Source organism: Diadema setosum, chromosome 5 (assembly GCF_964275005.1).
Source record: "Diadema setosum chromosome 5, eeDiaSeto1, whole genome shotgun sequence".
NCBI classification, from domain to species: domain Eukaryota; kingdom Metazoa; phylum Echinodermata; class Echinoidea; order Diadematoida; family Diadematidae; genus Diadema; species Diadema setosum.
In genome coordinates this window covers 6,667,340-6,692,198 of record NC_092689.1, presented here as the reverse complement: position 1 = coordinate 6,692,198, position 24,859 = coordinate 6,667,340, and the positions used below count along the sequence as shown (strand labels likewise).

The following is a 24,859-nucleotide window of genomic DNA, read 5'->3' as shown; positions in this document are numbered from 1 at the left end:
ATACTATCATTGTTATCTTTGATGTTTACTTTTCTGTCAATGGTAATTGTTCCGTTTATCATAACCATCGCAAAGATGTTATCACAATCTCGTTACTACAATATTGAGTAGCAAAAGTATATTGCTATTCATGTTCCATCGACTATAACTTTTTTTTCATAATTGCCCTTGTTGCCATCGGATGCAATTTTATAACTGTTATATTTGTATTTTATCTCCATCTGTTTTTAGTCAATAATAAATTGTTACCCACCAGTAATACCTTGTTTACGTGAACACAGCTCAGGCGACACGGTTTGCCTCTCAGCTTCCTTAGGCGCATACGCGCATCGACTCGAAGAATAATCATAAATTCCGCGGCAGCCGTTCCCATCACGACATTATTGCTTGCGCATGCGCGGAAAATGGTTCACCATCATGAGAGCAAATGTAAAGCAAATAATCGGAGAATTTTAGAATCAACATATCAAGAGAACAAACAAAACAAAGTAAAATGTCCAACATAAATGAGTACTTGAGCAAGAAGTCTAGGACCTGCCGAGTTGTGAGATCTCGTCTTCTCGACTTGCAAGGACCGTATTAATGTCGAGAAGGTGAGAAAGCTTGTCATAGCACTTCTAAACTTCCGTAGATATCACTCCGCTTTATGGCGAACAATAGAATGCTGCTGCATCCCACATGAACTTGGGGTTGTAAAGTCCAGGCTTACAATAAATGTGTTATGGACGAGATTAGACCCTTTTTTCTCTCTCTCTCTTTTTTCTTGGTAGGCCTATATGCCTCTGTTTCCTGCATAGTCTTGCCCGATGGACGGTGCCCGCAAATGCTACAAAATGACTACAATTACAGGTAGAAGATAGAAGAAACTATGCTTAGTGAAAAGATGGAACGAAGTAAGCTAACAGTGAGATATTGAAATTCACGAATGCAATGACAGTGAGATATTTTTCACAAATCAAATGATGGGGTGATATGATTTAGCAGTTCTCTTTTGCCATGCAGGGGAAAGGAGTCGCCGATAAGTAGTACTGATCAATTAAATTCATTTCTTCTACTTTTCTCCCTTCTATAATTACAACGAGGGTAATACATAGGCTCCACATATCAAGTCTTCGCTCAACACTTTTACAATGTGTAGTTTGTTTGTTTGTTTGTTTGTTTGTTTGTTTGTTTGTTTGTTTGTTTGTATTTTGAATCCTACGATATGCTTAAAAATGACAAGCTTTGTGCATTCGGTGAGATTATTGATGTAATTGTTTGAAAGATCACCGAGTGTTGGTCCATAGTGTGCCTTAAATAACAGTCTTTCCTTATCAGTGGCTAGCTTGGCTTGGAACCAGGTGCGCATGTAAGTATAAGCACTCGGGCCAGATGAGTTTCTTTACAGAACCAGTTTCCACGGCGATGATTGGCTGTGACATCACACTTTGGTACTGTAGTATAATTCCATGTCCTGATTAATTACTTTGCTCCGTCACAAGTCCTAACAACACAATAACATTCCGCGCCATGTCTAAGTTGAATTTTGATAAAATCAGACGAAGAGAATGATAGTATCCTCACACAGACAGAAATTTATAGAACTTTATACTTCACATGTTTAGCATCTGCAATTACTTTCCCCTAAGATTATCGTTGCTATAAATCATATACAAGATTACAATAATTTGACCCAAAAGATATATGTCAGTCTAGATCTTAACAATTTATCTAATTTATCACCTCTGCCAGTGTGAGTTTGGTTCTGACTCGTTTTACTATGAAACATTTTGCAACTGTAATATTTCATAACTATATCATTCTAAGGCAGATTTAGACTAAACTTTTATAAACGTGTTGATTTAATTTTGCTTTATGTTATTGAGGCCAACGTGGAAGTGTACCAAAAAGTTGCTTGTGCGTGGAGGCACGACTTCGATTAACTTTTGGAAGTAAGATCGTTAAAATTGTTATTATCCTGCGACTTCCGAAGGTTCAAGCTGAAGGCGATACCCATGCCCAATTTTCTCCAAATATTCAGACCTGCAGGGTTCACCCCGGTGACCTACTTCCACATTCTTGTTGCTCCGACACGTGGCAAGCTTGGTAACAAGTCTTCTATGTTTCGGAATCTTTGGACAAACTTAGACAACGGTCCGGTCAGAACGCTACAATTTCGTGGAGATAATGTCTCTTTCATATCATTATGTAATATTCGTCTGGATTCATATTATGATCCTGTAAATTCCTGTAAATTTTGAATTTGTATCAGGTGTGAGGAAGGAAGGTTTGGAGTAACACCATAAAAACGTTTTATCAGGTATTGCTATGCATAGATTTGTGTGTAATTGTATGTGTGTTTACATGAAAGAGAAGTATGCATTCATCCCTTTAAGGTATATGTATTAAATGTTGAATGAGATAAGCGAAGTGTGTCCAACACCTCTTCACAGAAAAAGCGAGAAGAAAAATAAACATAAAAAAGAGCTCACTTTGTGCGAGCAATCTCGGGAAAAAAAAAAATTAGTAATACACAATAGGATGATGCTCAATTATTCCCTTCCCAACCAGAAGCTAAACAAAAACAAAAGAAATAAAAAGAAAAAAATTAAATGAAACCCGGAAGTGGCACCAGAAATAACTAGTGACGCCCCCTTTACAGAATTCCTTGATCCGCCCCTGAACAGTCACGACGCAAAACCACGATATTGACGGCGTAATAGCGCAAGCCTTTTCCATTCAAGGCTTTCGTGCTAGCTCGAAAGCATAAGGTGTCTCTATTGATTCTTCGTGCGTTCCTCCTTTTACAGCCGAGATGAGATGGATAATTCACACTACTACGATTAAAGAAGAAAAAAAAAAGCACTCTTGTTGGCGATGGTTGGCGATACCTAATTGAAGACCCGTAGGAAAATTACACGCCACACCGAAATCGCACCTTTTACGAATTTGTAGTGTTAAACACGTAGTAATAGACAAACACACACGTGTGTGTCTATATGATATATTATGTATATACAGAAATATGTAGAAATATATGTACTTGACATTGTTAACCTTAAGGGTCCAATACAAGCTTCCTTCTGGGTAAAGGAGGAGCAACTCGTTAGATTGTAGCTCATTTTATCAGTTTGTTCTGTCCCGCTTTTTCCACCCCCAGTCACTTCCACTCCCTCTCTCGCTCTCTCTCTCTCTCTCATCTCTTTCTCCGGCTCTCTCACGCCGCTATATCTTTGGCTGCTTTGTATCACTGGTCTTACATTTAATTGAATAAATTGCGTGAGTGTATAGAGGCAGCGTGCTAGAAAAATGTTGCGAGCATGAGGGGAGGGTATGAACGTTGAGCAGGGCGAAAAGAGAGCCGGTTGACAGTGGTCTCTTCCACGACAAGCTCTGCCCACGCAGTGGTGAAGGAGAGACAGAAAAAGGGAAGAAAAAGCGGCGAGTCTCGGGAAGATCATCAGTTGAGCGAGTAACGAGCGCAGCACGATGATCGTGTTTGGAAGACAGGGCCCAAGAGTTGATTCTTTGATTGTAGTAAAAGGAGAGAAGAAGAGGGGGAGCCAGGATGAGAAATTCCTGTCCATGTAAACGTGTTTGACTAGAACCACATGCAGCATTCCGTAACAAGTGAGCCAGCTGTGAAGCGAATAAATTCCACGCCTCTCGCTCTTCCAACTTAGAAGTCGAACACGCAAGAAGTTTGGGCGTACGGATCTTTTGGGGGTTTGTGTTTTTTGTTTTTTCCCTCACTTCCTCTCCGAGATTGACGGATGACTGGGAGAAAAACATTCACTGTGCTCTTACTCTTTTCTTGCCTTGAAAGTACCTGATTTCACTGAAACTTTCCTTTTTGTCGTACCGACATTTGATTTCGTCATTACTGCAGGTGTGCAGACAACAAAAGAGGGGCTATCCGAAAAAATAACTTTGGCGCGTTCCCGGCGCCTGTTCCTGCTCTTCGTCTCACCGAAGCAAGTCTGGTTACCTAGAGACAATGGAAGAACACTTTTGTGATGGAGCACCACCTCTCTGGGAGGAACATTCGCGAGTTCCATGCTTTCACGTCCTCTCCCGGTGTAGCATGAAGGCATCCTCCGATTCGCTCAGCCACTGCCAACATCATCATCACCAGCAGCAGGAGGAGCAACATCACTACACCCCTACCAACAGACGCCAGTGGCGACATCCACCTCCTTCTTCTCGGCAATCTCCTTCTCCTCATCCTCACGATCATCTACACCATAATCATCAGCACTTTCATCACCATCATGAACTCTGCTCTTCGACAACGTCGCCTCCTTTATCACTGACGGCACTGGAATCGGTGAGTAGACTATCCTCAAATTCGTATTCATGTGATTGCTATGCCCCCCCCCCCCCCCAGCAACCACATAGAGACATACTAATTTCCATCCCCTACGTCCCATCCTTCCCTCAACCCCTGGCATGGCAGTGCGTGCTTCTTCCCTCCTTAACGAGCCTGAATCTCGAAGCAGCAGGCTCATAACTCGGTTAATTGCATGTGTGAAATCTGGATTGTTTAATGGTGGGAGAAAGTGTGATAGCCTGAAATAACACAGCACTCAACTTTAAAAAGGCAAAAAGGAAAAGGAAGGAAAATCGTTATCCTTTACCTACTTGTTGACGGAAATTACTGCAAATGCGCATGAAATCCACGGATTTCACAGTCAATTAGTCAGTAAATCATTGTGCAATGCTTTAAACTGGTCCTATGCTGTGTGAAACTGGAGCTGTCAAAATATTGCGGTATTGCGGGACCACGCCCCCTAGTAACGCAAGCACTTTATACTCACAGAATGAGAGCGTTTTACGAGTGTTGCCATGGAAAAGGGTAGCGATACCTGATATTCCGGGTTTTTTTACAAACACAAGTCAAAACTAAAACAAACTGCCCCAGGTTCACAAAATGTAAAATCCCTTATAGAAAAGTAGTAGATGATAATCGCGACTGTCGAATTCGACCCCGAATGCTATTTTGTTTGTAATGGGTTGCACGTGATGCAATGATTATGTACGCTCTTTCTACGGCTCTTTATTGTCAGTGCACCGTTTGTAAATTCATTTTCTATGGTTATCAGACAGGAATAGAAGGCGAGTTCTCTAAATTGCCAAAGAATAGCAGTTCAATCCCGAAAATGAAATTTGAATAAAGGCCTCTTAGATGAAAAAAAAAGAACAAAAATATTAATTTCATTGGCACTGTTTAATCGAAAGGGGGCGTTCCTCTTCCTTTGAATTGCTTGTGATGGTCGGCAACTCTGTCATCGAGAAGCCGGGGAGATTTTGGCTATGAATAACCGTGATGCCAAAGTATTACTATCTGTGTATCGATTACGGCCGCTGTCATTATAAATTCATAAATGTGTGAATATAACGAAACTATTCAGCTTCGACTCGTGAAGGTACGCATGCCGTCAGCAAAACGTCACGCGTTGAGCGGCTACAACAGGTCCGTCTTTCTTTCTTTTTCTAGCATGTCTTTTTGATTCCCGTTGTCTTCGATTGCTATCCGCTTCATCCGGCAATGAGGCGCGATGCCTCGGGAGCGATGTCTCTGCCCGACAGTCGTGTGACGTAATGGGCTAAGCAGACGACAAAGCTGGCCGGGAAGGTCACACGAAGTGCCAATATCGTGCGATTGTGTGCGAAGAATGGCGCGTAGATGAAGCTATGATTATTAATATGAAGTCCCGCGTTCAGAACATTCGAGGATTCAATAGGAATTAATTCATAACCCCATGCATATAACACTGTCAGGTCACAATCTATACATCCTAGGTATATATTTTGATTCGGCGAATGCAAGGCGCTAATAGTCGACGAGTCCGCTCGCACTCCAAAGTTGGCACAGCAAAGAATGTGACATTTAAGAAATGTCAAAATGCTTAAAAATGCGTCGTCCAAGATTAGATTGCTCAGTTGTATTACATAATACCACTTCTATAGAGAGAGGCGGATCATATATGATCAAAGTTTCTGCTTTAGATAATTGTTTTATTTTTGGCGCAAGGGTGGGGGGGGGGTGTGAAGGCCTACTGCCGTGGCAACCATAATACCCTGTTCGAACGGCAAAGTGGAGATGATGATGTACGCTTCACAGAGGTCACCGTGCAATTATCCTCCTTTCCATTATGTGTGAAATGAGAAGCAAGGCAGCCTCTTTAAAGTGGTCAAATTAACGTTCGTAATTGCATCCATGTCTGTCTCGATCATCCATCGATCACAGCCCTGTGCAGTTTGACTCTTTTTCCCGCAGCCAGTAGTGACCTCCGCATATACTGTCAAATGACAAGTCCATTTCATGAATGACGCAGTCTGTCTCCAGAACCCCCCCCCCCCCACCATTTCTCCATTAAAAATCCTGTATGGGCCTTTTCATCCTTCGCCTTGGCAGTTCGCTGAACGGGTGACGTGTAGGTTTCATGGACATTTCAGTGTGTTCCACGGTTCCACGGACGCGGAAGGTTGGTAGACAGCTATCATTTAATCATTTAAGATTTGTTGTGACCATTTTCTTCCAAGCGCACTCGTGCGAGTTTGAAGGACTTTTGGAGGGATAAGAAGATGTGGAGGAAAGGATAGATTCATTAGCGCCATCGCTTGCATCTAGCTATATATTAAACGAAAGCTCCACATGCTACATTTGTTGGAGGAAATGTTGCTAAGTTTGCTCAAGATTAACACTGACCATACATGAGTTTTTTTTTTTTTTTTTTTTTTTTTTTTTTGCGGAGGCGAAGATTTTTCGGTAAGCGTACAAAAATGGCTCTCTATTCAAATACCTTGTCCTCGCGTCTTGTTCTCCATCAGCATACCAAACTATTGTGTTTTCAGTGTGTGCGTGTCTGGGTGTAAAAGAATGTGTGTGTGTGTCTCTTTCGTCTTCAGAAATGAAGAGAGAGAGGAATTCTTCTATATAGCCTTCGTTGCCATACCTCTCTCACAGGTGAGATACTTTGCGCACCGGGGCATCAAACGGTTCCCGCCCGCCAATTTATTACCAAAACAAACGGAATGGCGGGGTCGCCGCACACTCTCTGCGTGTAACCTGTTCCATTTCCAGCAAAGCACGCCATGCCAGCTGTACTTTCGAGCTGTGGCTGCATTTGAAAGGGTGGGAAGGGTTGTCTGGTGAAAGATTATTACGTCGTCAATAAATTGACAGACAGGATTCCGGCCAATGGCGTCATCAGTCCGAATGCCCTCTTTCCCTCTTTTTCCCCCACCACGCCCCCCCCCCCCCATTCTCTCACTCTCTACATGTATCTCTTATCTGTCTCCCTCTTTTTCTATCTTCTTTGTACATACATATATTCACACCTGCAATATCAATATGATCAACATCTGTTAGTCAAGCACAATATCTCTATCTGCGCCTCACTTTCTCTTTGACATCCTTCTTTATCCAGTGCACCCCTCTTCCATTCAATATCTCACTCGCTACTTACATCCCCCCCCCCCCCATTCTCTCTCTTATATCTTCCGACGAAAACCGATCCGATGGAAGTTGTAACAGAATTTGGGACCTCACATATGGTTTTGACAGGAATTAACAACGATATAACCCATTTAACGAGATCAGGGAAAAGGTGAAAACTTTGCTATATACCTTTAAATCAACAAAGAAGCAAAGTATGATAAGCGTACAAACGGGGAAGCAATGAAGTCCATCATAGTGACATACAATACAAAGGAGAGATATGACTCAACGTTGACTACGCATTGGTAAAATCACCAGCGACTAGCTTGTCGGACATGCTGCCTTTGATGATTTCATGATGATAGACTGCATGCCAAGATGTCCTGTATACGTTAGAAAGCGAATGAACAATTATTGCTTTCCTCAGGAGAATATACGAAATTTCAGCGCTCATGTTAGCTATATGGTATGTTAGTTCATTGCAAAAACAAACAAACAAACAAACAAACAAACACTGCGCCAGGAACTCCCCGCTTTGTCAGAATCTACCTTAGATATAAACTGAAAAAACAACTGCACAGTGCATAAAGGCATCTACCAACAGCTAGACACGGGAAATGTAGCAGAGAGGATAAAAAGTCTAGCACGCCGACGATAGAAGCAGAACACACGAAGGGAACGAACCGTGACGAAAACAAAACCGAATAAAAAAAACACCATCAAATATTCTGTGCTTCTTTTTCTTTGTTATTTCTATTTCTGTTGAATGTTACTATATTTTGCCTGGAAACTGTCATTATGCCAACACGGCAATTGAATCCGACGTCTCACATTACCTATACACATAAATGCCCCTGTTTTACACGTACAAGCGACGTGAGGGCATTGCCGACTATTATCTCATAATACTGCCTGTACATTTTCCCAAGGAATCAAATTTATCATGGCCTGGATACTTGATAGATCGTAGTATAGCGTTAGACAAATTTTAGATTTTTTTTTTTATCATGGGGAAGTGGAGGTTGACGTTGGCGTAGAGTTGGGACAACTTCCAAGGGAATCGACCCTATGCCAAAAGGGTTATTACTCTCTAAGTGTGCATGAACAGGTGCAGATTGGGCTACAATCTGGGTGGGGGGATATAAATTTGTGATAAACGGTATCGACTGTGCTCGGACACAAAATACTGCTGATACACGAGAAAGTCAACAAAACCAGTAGGTAAGAATCAGTCATTCTTTAGCCGTGCATCACTTGAAAGCATTAATTATGCAATAACAGGTGAGTCTAAGTAGGCTTAATATTTCTAAAAACAGACATGACTATGTGAACTCGTTACTGTAAATTTGAGATATTATGTTCTTCACTCAATTTCGCGGTTCATGGAAATATTTCTAAAACGGGAGGTCCATTGGTTTTTGTCAATGTCTTTTTATTCTATGATGAAACACTGCATCATGGCGGAATGGTATTACTGGAATTGCTGAATAAAAACCGACAGCTTCATTTATCTTTATTTAGTCCAGACATTACTGAAAGGCAATTTTACCCACCGCGGAGAAAATGAAGGGAAATTCATTGAATAAATGTCATTCTTTAACTGCAAAACCCGGAGGTAGTTTGAGCTATATGTGTACACCTAAAAGCCAATGACATCATTAGAATGATGATCCGGCGGAACACGGAAACGCATACAAAAAAAGATGGTTTCTGCCATTTAACCCATTGACGACGAAAATTGTGTCTATTATGTAGAATTGCAGCAACATCTGGAAACTGATCACGAGAGGGGTACTCGGTGCGAGGGAAAAAATAATACTCTTCCGTATTTGTACTTGATGACTCGTACAATGAGTCATGGCTGAGATGAGAACGAGAAAGGGGCATTACACGACGTCTACCAAATATATCGAGGACGCAAGTTCATCAATCACTCTCTGATAAATCGGCGAACGAAGACCCGAACATCGATTTTACGCAAGCTTTAAAAAACTGCGCTCTTCCCATCTCCGGTAATGACGGCCAGAATTGTTTCAAAGTGCCATCATCGAATGCATCTCCCCCAGGATTCGGGTCCGTCCTACAATTCTACAATTTATGGGGTTTTTTTTTCTTTTTTTATAATGGCCATCACAAATTCGTATTTGATTGAATAAAGGGTCTACAGAAACCGATGGGAGACAAGATTCTTCCCCAGATTATTGGACCAAATTTGCACCCACTGGCGCCGAAATTGCCTAAGCCAACGGACCGCGTCCCAATCCTACGCCCCCCTAAAAAAACTTAATAAAAAGAGGACAAAACTACAGACTAATGCCCAGACGTTTATAGGGTCAGACTTTTTGAAGTCATAGAGTTGATAGTTGAGTACCAGTGTTGCGAGCCTTTAAAATATCCACAGAATGTTACTTAAAAGTAAAATTAGCAAACGAATATCATTAAATTCATGTGAAAGATGAGAAAGTTTGACGAGATTCTGTACCCTTTCACAATTATATAAGAATGTTCATTTCAATTGTTTGTTTTTTACTGCTTTCTGAGAGCTTATAATCTGATGCTTCAGGTAGTTAGAAACGTGGTTGTAAATTTGTACATGGCCACATTTTGTGGAAGGAAATTAGTCCTACTTTATATGAATGCAACAACTGACTGGCGTACTTGCGGTAGCACTGATTGTTCTTATTGTTTTCATTTTCTTGGATGTCATCCTTAGTATGTCATTGCATAGAGCATGATGACAAATATTAAAACGAAATGTAGGGCTCTGAAATTCTAGGAGAGCCATTTCAATGTGAGTGGGTGATTTATATTATAAACAGAAAGAAGTACCTTTACTTTTTCTGCATAAAGAGCTACGATTCATTATGGTTGGGCTTTAAAGGGCCCCTGAAATCCAAATGCATGTTGATCTGTGTCGATTTATGATACCCTCAACATCACTTTTCCGGTGAAACGAATATCTAGAAACATTCCATGTATTTTTAACGATTTTTATTTTTTCTTCTGTTTTTCTTCAGATTACTTGGGAACGCCCTCAAAAAATCCTTCAAACCAATATTCTTCAGATGACATCATCTGTCAATCATTGCTAAAGTACTAAAATGTTTAACAAAAGACATTGGAATGCCCCTTCCCCTCGACTCAGCATAACTTGCATGTTTCTGTGATATTAATGTGACTACCAAAAGACATGGCGAGGGAACATGCAAGTTCTTCTGAATCGAGGGGAAGGTGCATTCTTATAATGTCTTTTGTTAAACATTTCAGTACTTTAGCAATGATTGCCAGATGAGGTAATCTGAGGAATATTGGTTTGGAAGGATTTTTGTGGGCATTCCAAATAATCTGAAGAAAAATATAGGAAAAAAATCGTTAAAGATATATGGAATGTTTCTAGATATTCGTTTCATCGCAAAAGTGATGTTGAGGGTATCATAAATCAACACACATCAACATGCATTGGATTTCAGGGGCCCTTTAAGCGATACAGACAGTAATAGATGTGAGAATTGACACGAATGTCATCCCGCGTCCACAAGGGTTAGTTGAATTTCACTTTCCCCCAATTACATCCGCATTTGTACATCATGATTATGCAATGACGGCCTGACGCAATTACTGGAGACGAGTTCAGTTTCATTCATGATTGGGTAACTTTGCCAGCGCCTCGTATAGCGCCTCGGAGAGCCAGCCGTGTTGAGCGCACACCCCCTATCAGAACGGCGACATAACGACGTTCATGACATCACATGCATTGTGTCTCTGATCTCACGTTGCCTGGGCAACGGGACGCGCAAATTGAATTTTGCTCCGTGGTGGATTTGTGAAAGAAGCATGAAGCTTGTCTCCGTTTCCTTCTTTGACTCTTCTGGGTTTTTCTTCTTCTTCTTCTTCATCTTAATCTTAAAGGTGATGAAGGCCAGAAAATGACATGGAAATCTTGATGGAGCGGAGCAGTCGTTATGATTTCTGATTAATCAATTACTAGTATCTTGCCCCTCCCATACAATCTCATTCTACCAACGTCATCCTTTTATTCTTTTGATAACTCTTTTGATAACTTTGCCATCACATCATCAGGAACATCAGTGTGCGAGTCGCCAATAGATGATTACATTGTTCTGCAGTCATAATCAGCTGCAGGCTATAGACGATAACTGTAAAAAAAGAATGCTAACATAAATGAATACGTGAATGACGTATGAGAGCGTCGAAAATGATGTGATGTCTAATGTGTGTAAAATAATGTTATTCCTTGATAACTACTGTCATTTTATACTCTGCTTTTCGCCACTGTATTGTTGAGTTGGCCTAAGATGAAAACAGAAAAGGTCGCAATTAAAGGAAACCAAAACCCAAAGAGAAATGTGGATTGAGTGAAAGAAGCAACATTAGTAGAACATATCAGTGAAAGTTTGAGGAAAATCGGACACTCGATGCAAAAGTTATGAATTTTAAAAGTTTTGGTATTGGAACCACTGGATAAGGAGACTACTTGATTTTATGACATCAGGTGTGGAAAACAATATAAAGGAAATATTAAGAAAATTCAACATGCTTTCACTTTTCTAGCGTAATGAAAGAGCACTTGACTGACCGCTTTTAGAAAGCAGGGGGAATAATTACTACCCTTAACATATGTCAGTATCAAGCTGATGGAATGTGTAATTTTCATGAAAAATAATTGTTTGTGGAATTATCTTCATATTGTCTTTATATTGTTGTCCACATACGACGTCATGAACTCTAGTAGTCTCCTTATCCAGTCATTGCAACACCAAAACTTTACATATTCATAACTTTTGCATCGATTGTCCCATTTTCCTCAAACTTTCACTGACGTGTTCTACTAATGTTGCTGCTTTCACTCAATCCACATTGCTCTTTGGGTTTTGGTTTCCTTTAAAGAAATCATGTAAGGGAAGGTGGCTGCAAGGTACAAGGCCCAAATATGCATCCACGTAGTGACGTGCCATAATGATGTAGGAATATTTTATAGATATCATTAGGTGTATATTTTCTCACTATCAATGCACACATTGTGTCTTTGCTTCTGGTCATAAACATATGTCATGGATCTTTGCCGCTGAAATACGATGAATTCTAACCTCGTAACAAATGTCACCCAATGGGAGATGAACAATAACAAGGGTATAAAATACAAAGAGGGAAATTAAAGAAATTTCTTGAAAAATGAATTGGCAAGTGATAGTAGGAATGATATGATGAAAATAATGAAATGACAAAAAAAAGTGAAAATGATAGCACCGTCTTACAATGTACAACACTGAATAGATAGGCCTATATGACACTCTCATAATAGCTATCATTCAGCGCCTCCGCGTTATGAGGAGCGCATTCATAACGCATAACCGTTGGATGAAGAAATTTCCGTGCGCAAAATTGGAAGGGGAATCCTTCAGTTTTCAGTCTGTCTATATAACGTTACACCAGGCCAACACGAAGATTACACACGGACAATGTGTCCAAGCTATATCGTGTTTTGAGAAACATTCGCTTTATACGCGGCCAAGAGCTTTTAGCAAACAATACACATTCTTTTCTTCTTCATCTTTTTTTTTTTTTTGGAAAAAAAAATGCTGAAATAATTCGCTGGTATGATAGATTGCGTTCGAATCTAGCGACGACCTTTTGTCATCCAAACGCTCAGACTGAGTTAACAACGACGGAACAATCCATCCTAACGATCTCATATTTCTTCACAGAAAAAAAAAGAAGAAAAAAAAAAAAACACGTTGGCTGATGTACATAAGCATCAATAAGCATCATCAACAACAAAAGGAGATGCCCTTGCTGTATCTTGTGTGACTCTTTAAGTACAACCATTTTATCGGTTTCTATAACATCATGAATGAATGCCTGAACTTTTCCGACGATATATGCTACAAAATGAACTAAAAGTCAAATAATGCGCGGGCGTCCAGCGAAGGTTAGTGCTGCGTAGTCAAAAATCAATAACGAGATGGTATAGATTTATCACAGTAAGTGTTGACGGTCGTAGTCAAAACAGTGGGTAGAGAAAACGTGTTCAACAGGCAAGAAAAGAGCGACAGAAAGAATGCCATCACCCGCCCTGCATGCCATCAATAACAGGCAGGTTTATGAAAGAAATACCTCGAATGCTTTGGTCGGAAAGGTTGCACGAGTCGCTACGTAAGTCGGAAAGCACGAGGATCAGTCACCTCGCGTTGAAGGAACCATAAATGTACTGCAAACATGTTGACTTGTGTTAATTCATGATACCCTTTATGTCCATTATGTCATCAAATGAATGCATCCATTATGTCGTCAAATGAATGCATAAATACGCATCATGCATTAAATTATAACTTTGCTACTACTTCTTTTCGTGATTACTTGGATACACACACACACACACACAGACCCTTCCAAACCTAGGGTGCATTCGAGCGCTCTAAAGCGAACCAAAGCGAACTGAACCAAAGCGTACCGTACCGAACTGTGCCGGATTTGAAGCGTTCGAGCGCTCTGTCGAGAAAGCGTACCTCACGAGTTACATTGTATTTTTATAAAAGGTCAAGTATTTTTGTAGCAAGAATGTCATTCACCTGGCGCTTGAATTACTTGCAGCTGTCCCGAACAAAGAGAATGATGCCTTTGCATTGTGACGTATGCGCATGATACGCGCATGCTTTACAGCGAACTTTTGGTACGCTTTTGGAGCACATCGGGAAGTGGTTCACTTATGGCTCGGTACAGTACGGTACGGTACACTTGAGAGCGTTCGAGCGCTCCTCTGGCGCGGGTACGGTACGGTACAGTTCGCTTTAGGAGAGCGCTCGAACGCACCCCAAGATTCTGCCATCTTTGACATCATTACGTCAATCATTGCTAAAGACGCTGGAACGCACCTTTCCCTAGACTGAGCACGACTTGGATGTTTCCATGTTACTAATATGATTCCCAGAAAAAGAAAAAAACAAACAAACAAACAAACAAACAAACATTGCAGACAAAAGACATCCCCCGAATCAACGAGGGAAAGCAATTAAGAATAATAGAGAATCGAACTCATGGACCATCCTGGAATAGTCCAGGGCCCTCATCTATATAGACCTATTCGGTTTTAAAACACTGTAACACTTATGTCAAGCATTACTGGGGCTTTCAAAATAAGAAGATAAGAGGATTCAATGAGTTCTGCAATGAGTGAGGTGCATTTCAATGTCAGTGCATAAATTGTTTATTGCTAGGCATAATGAAGCCCCCAGTTATGACTGAAATAGTCATTAACATAAAAAGCAGCACCAAACACTGAACAGGTCTATATCTTAGTGCTCCCACGATTGGAGCCAGAGATGATAAATATTCAAATATCGGAACACGTTGGTGAAGCGTTGAGTGTATTGGCGACTGGTTGAAAGCTTTTCTTTGTGTTTAGAGTGGAAAGCATTCCCGTGAACGAGAGAAATTATCTGGCTCATATTCACTTTTTGTTTCTTCTGATCTGAATAGCCGTCAAAAGGGCTCAAAAACTTCCAACCACTTGCTTCTTTCCAATTGCTTTCAAGATGCTAGTAAGTCTTGTTTACTGCGTTCGGTTGAGCTGTGTGGAGAAGGCAGTAACTTAAATATAATAAAATACAACTCGTCAGTTGAATTCAGGAATACATGAGGACCCTTTATAGAACACTTACCACGCGCTCTATGAGGTCGTTTCAAGTGGCTTTCAGTGTACCCCCGATAATAATGTGGTTTTAGGAATCAACCGTCTCTTTAAGGCCACCGGAAGCACTTAAGATACAGCAAGGACAAAGATGAAGTACATGGAAGATGTCTGAAGCACTTAGAATTAAAGCTGAATGAGAAAGATGTCTGCTCCCTGTAGCAAACAGAGGACGAGTCGAAGTTCGTGTCTAGGACTTGGAAATTTTGCATGAAATATGGGTTTCCTACCTTTAACTGTCCGCATCTTTTATCGTCGTCAATCAAGTGACTTTCGATCGGACACTATGAGAGCCTTGAACTCGCGCCACCTTCCTCTTCTCTCCCGCCTAGTCCTCGCTTACCTATATCCACGCGCCTGTTCCACGCCGAGCATTCCAGCCGCGCGCTGGCGCGAGACTCGCCCGAGAGCAGAATTGCCCCTGACCTCGTGGTAACGAGCATTGTCTTGTCGAACAATATTTCATTATATTTCTTGCAAATCTCTTTCCTTCCCACCGGGACTCGGTTCCCCTCCAGCTAGCAACCTTGAGGAATTCGGGAAATGTCGTAAAAGATCTGTCTTCAAAATCGGTATTGTCTGGAATCAAAGCAACACCCAACAGCGCTCAATCCCATGTCTGGCGAGTAAATGTATTGTTGATTATTTCATGTCATACGCCCTCCGCCCCTGAAAAAAAAAAAAAATCTTCATTGATCTTCTGTATTTCCAGACATTCTCCAATTCCTAATCGCAAAAATGTGAAATGTTCATTTACCAGCACGAAGCGCAGACAAAGTCGAATAAAGAATGCAACAAATACTACTCTATGATGCATACTGTGGTGTCGCTTATTTACAGGCAGTAAGAAGGGCGTTTGAAGTCATGGAAATGAACATGATGAATATTGCGAATGCATTCATTACGTTTAAAAATAATGAAATAATAACCTTTGAGCTGTTTATAATATTGTCTGATGTGATCTTAGTATTGTCTTGGGAAAACTATTTCTCAATAGGGTACCATTTATATTTTTTTTCATAAATAACAACAACAACAACAACAAAATATCATATTCATCTTAATGGCCACAGAGGTACAAAACAGATGCATTATGAAGGCAGCGGTTTCTGATGTCGACAAGAAAATCTTTCAAATTTACCAGGCTTAACCAGTGTCTTTTTGTTGTTTTTGGTGATGTTGATTCTTCATTCCGCAAGACATAAGAGCAAAAATCCAGTGCCTTCAAAATTAGATCGTGTGAATTATTAGCTGGCTTGGAAACAAGACTTTGTTTCTCTTTAAATGTCCAACTTCTGGATGAAACGCACAAAGTCAAGTCGAAGCGTGTTAGTTTCGCTGTATTCGTAACAGGCCCCTGGATGGGCATGTCAGCTAATTGGATTTTAATCTGTAGATTGACTGTGATGTTGCACTGTTTCGATACAACCTAATTGCTCTGTTCGACGTGACTATTAATCTTCCCTTTCTAGAGAGGGGAACTGTAAGAGGGGGGAAAGTCGAACAAGTAGAACATAAGATTTGGACACAAAGAATATCAGACACAATTGTTCGGATTTGTTTCACTTTGATGGAATGTCGAAGAAAGCAATAAAAAGAATGAGTGGAAGATTGAACCAAGATCAAAAGGTATAGTAATGTTCGTTATAATGGGTGAAAACCATAAGATCGGGGGCCCCCTGTAATACCATCCTTGGATGGAGTAGCTTAAAGTTGGATGTTCACAGAGCTTGTCGTTGGCAGCCCTAATCTCGCCAGACCCTGGGACGGAAGCAAAGTGCATCACAAAATATCGGTAACTATACCAATGCATCATCATTTAGCGGCATCGATGACAACAAAGAAAGGACCGGAGACTCTTATAGCCGGAAAATCCAACGGATGAATAGGATTTGGGTGCTGTGCCAACTATGTACGTGTTTTTGAACAAGAAAGTTTCAACTTGAATGCGTTTGGCGTGTTTGAGAACGCGCCAATGATACTATATAGGTAAAAGCGAACGCTGTAGATTTGAAAAACCCCAGCCCCAGAAATAGAAGCACCATAGCAATGTGATAAAGGTAGTATGTAGTGTGCAAGGGCTTTTGTACGGTGAAATGATAAATGTATGTCACACGCTTAAAGAACCTTGAAGAAATGAGGGAATATAAATGGCTCTGCAGTAGGAATTTCACTACTTTCAGAAGCAGGAGCAAACAGATTATGTTCTTGGACTAAACTGAATCAGAAGTCGTAGTGCCCCATCGTCATCATGGGGGGGGGGGGGGGGGGGCTTTCACACGAAGACACCGTCATGAACTTCTGTCAACTTCCATGAGAGTGGATTTCATTGTACGTTACTGAGACTCCTGATGCGTGATGAAACGAATAACCTGACACTGGTCATGTCCTTTGAAAAGATGAAAATACATTTTACAGTGGAACATGCACTGAGATTGAAAGCAATATTCATTGCGTCCTTGGTTTTTATTGTGGTAATATTCAGCATAAGTCGTGTTGAATCTCGAGTAATACATTGTACCCTAAAATTTCTTATATGAGCCAAAAAGAAAAGAAGAGAAAGGTAATGGTTCAATGACATTTGTGACTAGGAATAATGATAAGGTCTTGGTGAGACAAATTCGGCAAAATACCATCATATAAATGCGTTCACCGAATGGTAACTTTTGATTGCTACGTCACGTTTAAGGCAAGTTACGTTTGATCTTGGGGGAGATGCTTCTTTTAAGAATTCAAATGGAACATTCGCGTATGGAAAGATTTATTGAAATATTTGTGTATATAATATGCTGATTTTTTTTTTTATTTAACAGAAGTTATTGATGCAAAATGCGGCTATGGATGTTAATGTAGTATGTTTGGAAACTGTTTCGACTTTTCATGTATCTGTGAAAAAGTAGACCGATTGAGTTGCCTTTATACTCTCAGCTATGTTTGACTAACCTTTGACTCCAGGACAATCTATGCCACCATGATGGAAATTGGACACTGCAAAAGCATTGTTGGGGAATGAGTTGTTGTTGTTGTTGTTGTTTTTTCTTGTTTTATGTCTATAAGGATGTGGTAACCACAGGGTAAAAATCCAGCAGTTCGGGATTTTCCCAAATTTCATAAGCTTGGAAAAGGGGTCAATATAAGGTGAACCTGACATTACTTTCCGCAATCAGTTGGGCGAAAGGAACAAAATGCCGGTGAGATAAACAGATGTAGTCAGGTTCAACCCGTAAACGCAACAAGATGGGGGAAAACACAGCTCGTCGACGTTTTTTGCTTGTTTGAACAAGCTTACGGATAAAGTTGTGATGACCTCATGCTATGGCAGTGAAATTAAACCAAAACGCAAGGCAACAAGCTAGTGATGACAGAAGGTGAAAAATAACCTTTTTCCATGTAGCACGTAACCAGGATTACTCTACCTGTGTCAGCCGCAAATTTTGGAAGTCCGGGTAGGTGTAGTTTGTGGGTAACTCGCGTGGTTTCGCAAGTTCATCAAATGGTTTTTAAAAACTACATAAGTAATTATACATGACTGTGTCAACTATGTTGTATGCTCATAGAATCAGCCGATCATGGAATTACCCTTTGGCCTTACTCAGATATTCAATTATTTCTTCATGCCATCAACATCTGCAGTATGTGAAAAAAAAAAAAGGTTTATCGTGATACCCTCCTGACGTCCAGCTGGAGAAACCCTCCTCCTCCTCCTCCTCCTCCTCCTCCACTCTTCTCTCCTCCTCTCTCGTGACTGTACGTCTCACAGATATCTTGCAAGGATTATACCATGGCCTTTGTTTGTTATTTTGTACTTATTTTGGCTTTTTCTTGCTATTGTATACCTTCTTGAACGCCTTATACTTGCGAGATCGCCTGTCTGCCTGCCTGCAAACTTCACTGCCAATCTGTCCACCCACTCGTGTTTTGTCCCTGTCACTTTTTCTCCGTCTCCTATCCTATTTTTTTTTTCTGTCTTTTTCTCTTTGAAAAGGGGATCGTATTCTGGTTCCCACCTGAGTGTCTGATAACCAGTGTAAAATCGATTATAAGGTACAACTATATGTCATAGCGGGAGTTTGCGAGGTACATGCGAATCAAACGAAGTTTGAGCGATTGTGGGCGGGTATCGACTCAACGTCTCAACACTCCCAATATTTCAGGCTGCAGTAATCTTAGCTGTGCGTCTTCAGAGCAGTTTTATTTGTTTTCCGTTTTTGTTGTTGTGTTTTTAGCGTCCAGTGCATCGGTGTAGCCAAATTGACAGGCCTCAAAAGTATTCAACAGATTCTTTTTCTTTTCTCGGAGAAAAAAAAACCCCAAACAACAACACTGCGTCATTATTGCTATCTAGGTTTTTCTCATCTTGTTTGCAGGGGAGATGGTCGCAGTAAGATCTCTCTCCACCAACACGTCTAATTAATTTGCTCTTGCCGCTGCTGGAAACAAAATCACCACACCAACAGGTGATACAACAACACGCTACCATGGCCACGATAGTTGGAGTTCTTATGTGGTTCCACCTAGTTTCTTTATTCTTTTAAACCTCACCCATGCCCACGTCTGATTGATCAATTTTGTGACCGTATTGTCTGCGTTCCTCACGTGATATATGGCATAGGTTACATACTAACACATACACACAGGCACACACAAACACACAAACACACGCACGCACACTCACACTCACTTACTCCTTTATGTACGTATGTACAAGTAATATTTACAAAAGTTTTGAACTAGTATGTAGATTTTTGCACGCTCCGGGAAAATTATGACGCTCGCGGAAATGTCAAGTTTTGTATTACGCCTCTGAAAAGGCAATATCTGTAAAATATAGATGTACGTGCATGCTTGTATCGGCCGCAGATCTTTGCATTTCATGTGCTTCTTGTTAACGTAGACATGCATCTCGACAGCAGATGTGGCATTTGTCTAATGAGTGATTCACAAACAACACAAGACATTCAGCAATAACTTTTGCTTTCTGGTAATCGATACCATGAAAGTCAGTTGTTTACACAATGTACGGCATGCTGCAGGATCCACTTTGATCCTCATGGAGCATCGGGTCCTGTGTATGTGAGTTTTCTTCTTCTCCGTGAACCCCCTAAACATTACCTCAAGTGTTTTGTTTTGTTTTGTTTTGTTTTTATTGAATGACTGTGACTTTAGTAACCCTTAACACATCAGCCCGCAGCCCGCAAGGGGGGGGGGGGGGCACTAAAACACGTTCCGCAGCCCCTGTATAATGTTCATGTGTGTCTATGCGTCTGTGTGTCTGTGTGTGTAGAACTGAGCCCACAAGTAATTGCGGTTGTTTATCGCTTCTTGTTTTGATGTCAGGAAAATGCATCTTGAAATAATTTCGACACATACTCTCCTTAAAAAAGAAGAAGAAGAAGAAGAAGAAGAAGATTAAAGAAAGAAACCTCTCTGGTCAATATTTACGATCGTCTTGTCATAAAGTCTACAAACACTGTCCCATTCTAGTCATCCACCTTACTTGGCTCAGAGGGAGATAGAGGCGAAAGATGTTTCGTTCAAACACATCATTTTTGTTTTGCCCTGCGTTTATACAAACTTTTCACCCCTCTACGGTGGTCTGCCGAGTACTTGGTCTTCCTAGTGACTTGATCCAGTGAGCCGGAGGATACCGAGCAATAACTTGCCGGTTTCTCCCACGCCGTAATACATCATACGTCGCACCTCAGTCGGTCTCATAGCCACTGGCATGGTATCGGTGATTAACAAACAAGACGCGTACTCATCGTTCGGATTACTTCGCGTGTTTCAGGTCATGTTACGCAGCGATTATCCATTCTCAATACATCTGCCTCGTCCATCTTTCTTTTGTTGTTGCTGTCGTTCAGATATTAACCATAATATCAAAACGACAGGTGAAAATGCTTGTTGTTGTTTTGTTCTTAGGGTTGTAAAGTCTTTTTGAAAATTGCGTTGCTACAACCTACAACAGATTTTGTTCCAAATTATTACATATTTGTAAAAGCAGTAGTGAGTAAAGACATACTCGTCCAGTAGGCCTTATCATTACAACAAAACATATTAGACCCTAAGAGCTGACGGCAAAGCATGAAAGTATGCATTTTTGCAGAACTGGTGAATGAAAGATTTCCGTCTTTTTTTTCTCCACCCCCCCCCCCCTCCTCACTCCCTCTTCCCCTCTCTCTCACTCACCCACTCACTCTCTTTAAGATTAAAGGGATAGTATCTGCTCAGCTATGTTTTTATCTCTTCTTGACAAATTTAACATAAAAAAGCAAACGCGTTTATATTTTTAGCTCGCCTTTCAAACCAATATCAAGAGAAACCTATCGTCGTCAATGAATGACCAAAAAAAAAAAATACTCAGATAACTTACGGGTATCTACTGATGTGTTTGATTTCTGGCAATTTGCCATCGAGGAACATGAATTCATGCATGAAAAACACTGCGTGAAAACGGAATTGTTTTCCCCCTGTCGATTCAGACGGTTTCTGCATTCATACACGATCTCATCTTGCTCTCGATTCAAAAACGCGATATGACAGCTATAAACAGCTTGACCTCCGCTGACCCGGAAATTCTGATTTGGCATTAACCCGTGGGCGCGGGCATGACAGAAAGGTATGCCCGACCCACCGGCATGAGCGCGCGAGTCCGCCAAACGCTCCGCAGACGATCGGTGTCTCGCTGTTGATATACAGGTGACAACCTGCTAACCATCCACCCAACCCCTCCCCCACCCATTACCCTACCTCCCTCTTCCTTCTCTTTTTCAAAAGTCGTAATATCGCCAGGGATAGACACGAACTCACTCTTCAAAACGAAGATGCCAGTTTTGCTATTTGAACAGCAATATTCCCAATATATTTTAGAGATGCATGTCTCGTATCAGATTTATTTCATTTTTGTACTCGCTTTACCGAGAAACAGCTGTTCTCCAACTTCTTCGCTTGTTGATGTGTAGGATAATCAAAGAAAGGAATATACAAATAACAGCTCAAGAATAGCTCTTTTCTTGTTTTCTTTTCTTTTTGGTGAAGCAATGGTGAAGCAATAAAATGCGACATAATATTTAGTCGCCGTTGCAAGAGGAGCAGAACCAAACATGACCGTATAATAACTTTGACGACTTCTTACATTTCTCTTGAGGATTGGTGTGTGGTAGCTTACACCCTCATGCCTCAGAGATTTTTTTTTTTTTCTGATCGGCCACTCGTCGGAAGCAAAGTTTGCTGCTGCCGGCCACCAACTGAAATGCATTGGATCGATGTCTGATGAAATCGACTTGGTTGGTCGACTATCAGGTGATTGGACGATCTTGCCTCATCAGATCACAGCCCGACATGTCTGACACTGACCTGATAGTTGGCCAACACGAGTCGAATTCATCGGACATCGATCCAATACACTTCGGTGGGTGGCCGGAAGAGATAAACTTTACTTGCGATGATTGCCCAATGAGAGAATATCTCTGTGGAATGGGGATATAAGCCTGCAGCCTTTCACTTCCATAAAATATCTCTGACCACCCAAAATCCAGTTATCAGAAAGTGGACATTTTATGCTGTTCTACTTTTTATTAATCTTCCCCCTTTTTTTACTCTCAACAGATCAGTGTACATCGACTACTGACGCTGTTCGTGTTCCTCCTATCTTGGACAGCAGTGTGCGCTGCGCCCCGGAGAATGGGCGGCAACAGCATTCCCCTTTTTGAGCTCGACAGAGAGCCCACGAACATTTTAAAGCCAAACTCCTCGCACACGAAAGCGGCGATATCCTTTCTCGAGGCAATCATGAAAGCATCCTCAGGGCCGTCGTCGTCAGAGGATGGAGACAACAGTGAATATTTATTACAGTCGCCGTTATCGTCGTCCTCCTCATCTTTTTCACCGTCGACATCGTCATCGACATCGGCGACGACATCGGCGACAATCACGAAAGCGAAAACGGGTAGTGAGCCAGACGTGGTGTTGAACTCTGAGATATTTCCACCACCGGACTCTATGATGTTGCCAGGGTTGGGGTCGAACCCGGGGTATTTTTCGCAGCGCGTGGCGTTCTCAGTCGAACGTCCCGAGACGCCGCCGTGGCCCGACTTCACGTTCGAGCAGGGCTTCAACGAGGAAGGCAACAGTGACGACGAAACGGCGCACAGCCGACGTCGGCGCGCAGTAGGCGACCTGCAAGAAGTCTGCAAGAGCACCAGTCATTGGGGCATAAAGGAATGGGCCACGGACACGTTCGGACAAAACGTGACCATCCTCTCGAAAATCATGTCGGCCGGGAACCAGGAGCTGAGGCAGTGGTTCTACGAGACCACATGCTCGCGGCAGCATGGCGTGCAGCAGTCTTGCCTGGGCATCGACGACAACCACTACGAGTCCGTGTGCCTGACGAAAAACGCCTGGGTATACGCCATGATCAGAACGAGACGCGGGGAAGAAGGGTGGTCGTGGATCGCCATCAGCTCTTCGTGCAATTGCGCTGTCAGACAAAGATTCGTGGAAACAACGGGGCATGTTGATCGCGTACGATAGTACAAAACACAATCTGTGCTCTGTGTTTGCTTAGCATATTTCTATTTAATGGTCATAAGTTATTATAAGATATATAGATATTATAAATATATGATTATAACTTTATTCTGTAAGTAATATTGCTATCATACGATCAAAATCTATAGAGGCATGTTTCCGCATCCATGCACAGTGTGATAAAACGATTGACAGCTACCGAAATAATGATACTATGATATTGTCCTGCCGGTGATTGAATAATATCGAATGATATTTGATGTGACAGCATGACTTGCGCTCTGTGAAATAAGTGTATTCATATCACCAACAAATACTGCACAAAGAAGACTCTCACTGAGAATAAAGAAATAGCACATATAGTATGGAAACAGTGGGCATCCAGGTTAAAAGAAACTGCAAAACGCCAGTCATTAAGTATACTCTGGAATGATTCTGTAGTAGCCAATGTTATAAAACCTAGAACATTGTAAATCCCTTGTCAGGTCTTTTTGATTCCATGTCTGTTCTATTCTCATTCAATGAAATGATGACTGATATTTAAAGTCACAACAGATCAATCTTTCCCAATAACACTCAACATACCAGTGTTCGCCCGTCTCATCCCGTCCTAAGCCAAGGAAAACCAATGAGACACAAACACAAATATAAAAACAGCTACTCGTCAATTTCCTTTTTATTGTCTTGTTGTAAAGCCATTCGTGACGACATCGCTGGTCAAAAATATAATGTCAGTCTCAGGCAGCACCGAGACAAGTAGATCAATAGGGGGCGACATTCATCATGTAGTGTGTACGCTAAAATCAGTGCAAGTAACTCTACTCGAATAGCGATTCACGGTATGCATGCGTTATTACATAACATAGCATTTTCAACCTAATTCGGGTGAAATTCTTCTCAATGTCATGATGAAAATAAAAATCAGCATTAGAAAGATCGGTCAACTATATTGTTATGCTATGTTTATACCATGTTCCTGGCTGCCACGGCAATCATGTAGTGGAACGCAAGGGGAAATGATAATTTGTATGGGCAGTCTGGCCTGACGCCGTGAAAGCGGCTTCTGCTACATGTTCTCTGTTCACATGTTCACTGTGGCTACATAGCTACATGTTCACCTCGTAATAAAGAATAAAACAACAACAAGATTAGAATAAGGAACAAGAGAGAGTGGGGGCGGGGGCGGTAGAGAAAAA

At 41.3% G+C, this 24,859-nt stretch overlaps 1 protein-coding gene across 1 annotated transcript in view; it reads left to right on the top strand.

Moving 5' to 3' along the window:
* Nucleotides 1–23,666, top strand: part of LOC140228456 (uncharacterized) — a 116,137-nt gene extending 92,471 nt beyond the window's left edge. Inside the window, exon 3 of the mRNA XM_072308672.1 lies at nucleotides 22,740–23,666. Within this exon, the coding sequence (XP_072164773.1) occupies nucleotides 22,740–23,666 (927 nt within the window). The remainder of the gene's footprint in view (nucleotides 1–22,739) is intronic.
* Nucleotides 23,667–24,859: the final 1,193 nt, after the last annotated feature.